At 45.6% G+C, this 4,330-nt stretch overlaps 1 protein-coding gene across 1 annotated transcript; it reads right to left on the reverse strand.

Annotated features, from left to right (window-relative positions):
- Positions 1-2,447: 2,447 nt before the first annotated feature.
- Positions 2,448-3,689, reverse strand: LOC107488105 (uncharacterized). Its single transcript, XM_016108801.1, has one exon. It carries the CDS (start codon positions 3,687-3,689, stop codon positions 2,448-2,450), a length of 1,242 nt encoding a protein of 413 aa, XP_015964287.1.
- Between the last annotated feature and the right edge of the window lie 641 nt (positions 3,690-4,330).

Below are 4,330 nucleotides of genomic sequence, written 5' to 3' on the forward strand. Positions count from 1 at the left end.
GTCGGGTACTATTCCTGTTCTTAGATAGTTTATGATTGGTGTTCTCCAGTCGTCTTCCTGTGAAACACTTGCAATTGTCGTTAGGGTGACACTGGGTTCGTCCAGTGTTAGTTGTGACAACACGGGGCTGTTGTATTGACTTCTTGTTGTTGCCAATTTGGAGAGGAGATCTGCTCTGTTGTTTTGTTCCCTTGGTATATGAAGAATATCGAATCTGTCGAACCTTCTGACGAGGTTGTTAGCTATTGCGTTGTATTTCTCGAGAAGTGGATCTTTTACTTGAAAATTTCCTGTTACCTGTTGCACTACCAACAGTGAGTCACACTTGACGTTTATTTTTGTTACTCCTATGGTCTGTGCTAGGCGTAGTCCTGCTATTAAAGCTTTATATTCTGCCTGGTTATTGCTTGCGTGGAAGGTGAATTGTAGTGATTGTTCAAGTTGTATTCCTTGGCTATTTTCGAGGAGTATTCCTGCTCCGGAGCCTTTGCTGTTTGAGGCCCCGTCGACGTATAGTGTCCATGGGTCTTCCTGAGGAGATATATATTCGTTTGTCAGTTCGGCGACAAAGTCGGCTAATACTTGTGATTTGACAGCGCCCCTGGACTGGTATTGTATGTCGTATTCTGAAAGTTCGATGGACCATTTGATTAGCCTTCCCGCCAGTTCGGGCCTCGTTAGTATCTGTCTTAGGGGTTGTTCTGTTCTAACAATGATAGTGTGGCTTTGAAAGTAGTGCCGTAGTCGTCTGGCTGTTATAACAAGTGCTAAAGCTAATCTTTCTAGCTTTGGATAGCGGCACTCGGCACCTTGGAGTGATTTGCTGACAAAGTAGACTGGGTGCTGTTGCTTGTCTATTTCTATTACCAAAACGGAGCTGATAGCATAGTTAGTGATTGATAAGTACAAGTATAGTGGTTTACCTGTTGCTGGCGTTCGGAGGATAGGGGGTGTTGTGAGTAGTGTTTTGAGTTCTGTGAAGGCTGTCTCACATTCTTCGGACCAGTGGAACTGTTCTTGTTTTCTCAATTTTTTGAAGAAGTGATGCGATCGTTGCGCTATACATGGTAGGAACCTTGCGAGTTCTGCAAGTTGGCCGGTTAATTGCTGCACTTCCTTTATTGTCCTCGGACTTCGCATATTGAGAATGACTTGGCATTTTTCTGGGTTTGCTTCTATGCCCCGACACGTGAGCATGAAGCCGAGGAATTTCCCACTTTGTACCCCAAAAGCAAATTTCTCCGGGTTGAGCTTCATATTGTATTTTCGAAGTTGTTGGAAAATCTCTATTAGATCGTCGGCATGATTTGATGTTTGTGTTGGCTTTGCCACCATGTCGTCAACATAGACTTCTATGTTTCGTCCAATTTGCTTTGAGAAGATCTTATCCATGAGGCATTGGTAAGTGGCGCCTGCGTTTTTGAGTCCGAATGGCATGACCTTGTAGCAAAAGTTACCGTTGTCAGTGATGAAAGCGGTTTTGTCTTGATCTCCTTCATACATTAAGATTTGGTTGTAACCGGAGTAAGCGTCCATAAAGCTTAAGCATTGGAAGCCGGAGGAGTTGTCTACGAGTTTGTCGATGCACGGGAGTGGGTATGCGTCCTTTGGGCAGGCTTTATTGAGGTCTGTGTAGTCGACACACATCCTCCATTTGCCATTATTTTTCTTTACCATCATGACATTGGCCAACCACGTTGAATACCTGATCCCCTTGATGAACCCGGCGGATAATAATTTCTGAGTTTCCTCTAAGGAGGCTGTCCTCTTGTCAGTTCCTAAGTGTCTCTTCTTCTGTGCTATAGGTCGGATTGACGGGTTGATTGCAAGTTTGTGGCAGATAACGTTCGGGTCTATCCTGGGCATATCTGCTGGAGTCCAGGCGAATAAGTCGATGTTTTGTCTCAAGAGTTCCACCAGTTGAGTTTGTTCTGCCTCCTTTAGTGCGTTTCCGAGATATGTGTATCTATCTTTGTTGCTTGCCAATTGTACTTTGGTGAGGTCATCAAGGGGTATAGGCCATTCCTGGATGTTTGTTCTTGGGTCCAAGTCCGCCAGGGGAGGTAGCTGGTCTGAGTTATACACAGCTTGGACATATTGCTGGTTGAGGTGTTTTGGTTGTTCATTTTTTAGACTGGCGTTATAGCATTGTCTGGCCTCCTTCTGGTCTCCATAGATTGTCACCACCTTATTGTCCTGTGAAATAAACTTGACACACAAATGTACAGTGGAAACAACAGCCTTGAACGCATTCAACGATGGCCTGCCTAAAATAATGTTATAGGGACTTTTGCAATCTACTACCAGGTATTGTATTTCTAAAGTTTTGTTGTTGGGGTAATCCCCAAAAGTAGTTTTTAACCATATATAACCTCGGATAGAGACTCGCTCACCTGAGAAACCTACCAGTTCTCCGGATGACGGTTGTAGGAGTTTGTCGCATAAGTTCATTTTCTGGAACGTTGAGTAGAATAATACATTGGCACTGCTCCCTGGTCCATGAGGATCTTTTTGACTAAGGGCTCTCCGACTTGTGCAGTAATGACCACAGGGTCGTCTAGGTTTCGGTCAGCGGCCTTGTAATCATCGGAGTTGAATGATATTCCAGGTTTGTCCGAGTTGTTCGGCCGAGGTATTGCTGATTCTGTCATAGTCATCATGGCTCGGTATGACCTCTTTCGTGCCGAGCTCGTGCATCCTCCACCTGCAAAACCACCGGAGATACAATTTATTATTCGGCGGGGTGGGTTGTTATCATTTTCTACCTTTCGCCCCTTGTCTCGGGGGTTGTCGATTGTTTTTTGTTGGTGGTCGATGCCTTCAGTGTTTTTCCTTTGACTTCGTGTGTCGATGTATTTGTCCAGCAGTCCCTGGCGTGCTAATTTTTCGAGCACGTCCTTTGCTATCACACAATCGTCCGTCGTATGGCCGTACTTTTGATGGAAAGTACAGTATTTGGATTTGTCCACGTGTCTCTGCTCTTGGTAGGTGCCGGCTCTGCTCGGTGGTTTGATGAGCTTGGAGTGTAGTATATCTTTCACTATGTCCCCTCTTTTTGTGTTAAAGGGAATGTATGTGTCGAACTTGGGTGTCAGTCTGAATGGCCTTTGGTCTGTCCCGCTGGTTGGACGTCTGCTTCGTCTGTCTTCCTCTCTGTTTTGTGTGGGTTTTTCTGCCCTCCTAAGTGCTCGGAATTCTTCTACCTCGATTTGGGTTATTGCCTTTTCTCGGAACTCGGCCAGGGTATTAGGTTTTGCTATGACAATGGACTCTTGGAATTTCCCAGGGCGGAGGCCACTTTTCAGGGCGTGGAGATGGACTTCGGGGTTCAGGTTGGGTATCTCATTAGTTGCTTCTGTGAATCTGGTCATGTAGTCTTTCAGACTTTCGTTTGGTCCCTGTTTGATTGTGCTCAGGTAGTCTGAGTTATGGACATAGATTTTTGAGGCAGCGAAGTGGTTGAGGAACTGGTCGGCCAACTCGTCAAAACTTGAGATGGAGCCTTCGGGTAAGTTGGAAAACCAGATGAGTGCGGCTCCGTCTAAGAAAGTCGGGAAGGTTCGGCACATGATAGGGTCAGATTCTTTATTTATAAACATCATAGTATAGAATTTGGTTACATGGACATTCGGATCTCCTATTCCGTGGTAAGGTTTTAGGGTTGACGGCAGTGTGAGGTTTTCGGGCATTTTGAAATTCATAACTGATTTTGTGAAGGGGTTGGTTCTTTTGACTATGGTTTTTGTCGTTTTGGGAGTAGTTTACTTGGTCTCGGAGGAGTGCTCGTTGTTGTCTTCCTTTTGTTCGGCATTTTTGCGTTCGCCTTTCGCGTGATCGTGCTCCATCTGGTGCAGGAGCTCGGCCATCCTTTGATTCTCGGCCCTGAGGGCCTCATTGATTGCCATCATGTCTGGTGGGTTGACGTCGGAGGGGGCGTGACTGTATTCGTCTGCCATTGTTTGTGTCCTGCAAAACAGAGGAGATAAAAAATGCACAGGCCAAAGAAAAGGTGGGGTTAAGTAAATCGGGCCCCACGGTGGACGCCAAATGTTCCTGTGTGAGAGTTGACTCCGAGGTATAGCACGTTCTGACAATACACAGACTAGCTTTCCTTGGAGTGGAGGGGGAGGAACGTCGTCTTCTACTGGAGAGGCGGCGTTGGGTACCTGAAAAGGGACTCCAACGCTCAAGTAAGTATGAGTATGAGTGAGTTCAGAGGAAGAATTAGAGTGAATAGTGTACCTACAACTTGAGTATGTATTTCGTATATATTGAGGTTTGTTGAGGGTGGTTATGCGAATTTGTTGGGTTGGATGAGGTCTTCATCTGT

The sequence above is a fragment of the Arachis duranensis genome, chromosome 5 (genome assembly GCF_000817695.3).
Source record: "Arachis duranensis cultivar V14167 chromosome 5, aradu.V14167.gnm2.J7QH, whole genome shotgun sequence".
NCBI classification, from domain to species: domain Eukaryota; kingdom Viridiplantae; phylum Streptophyta; class Magnoliopsida; order Fabales; family Fabaceae; genus Arachis; species Arachis duranensis.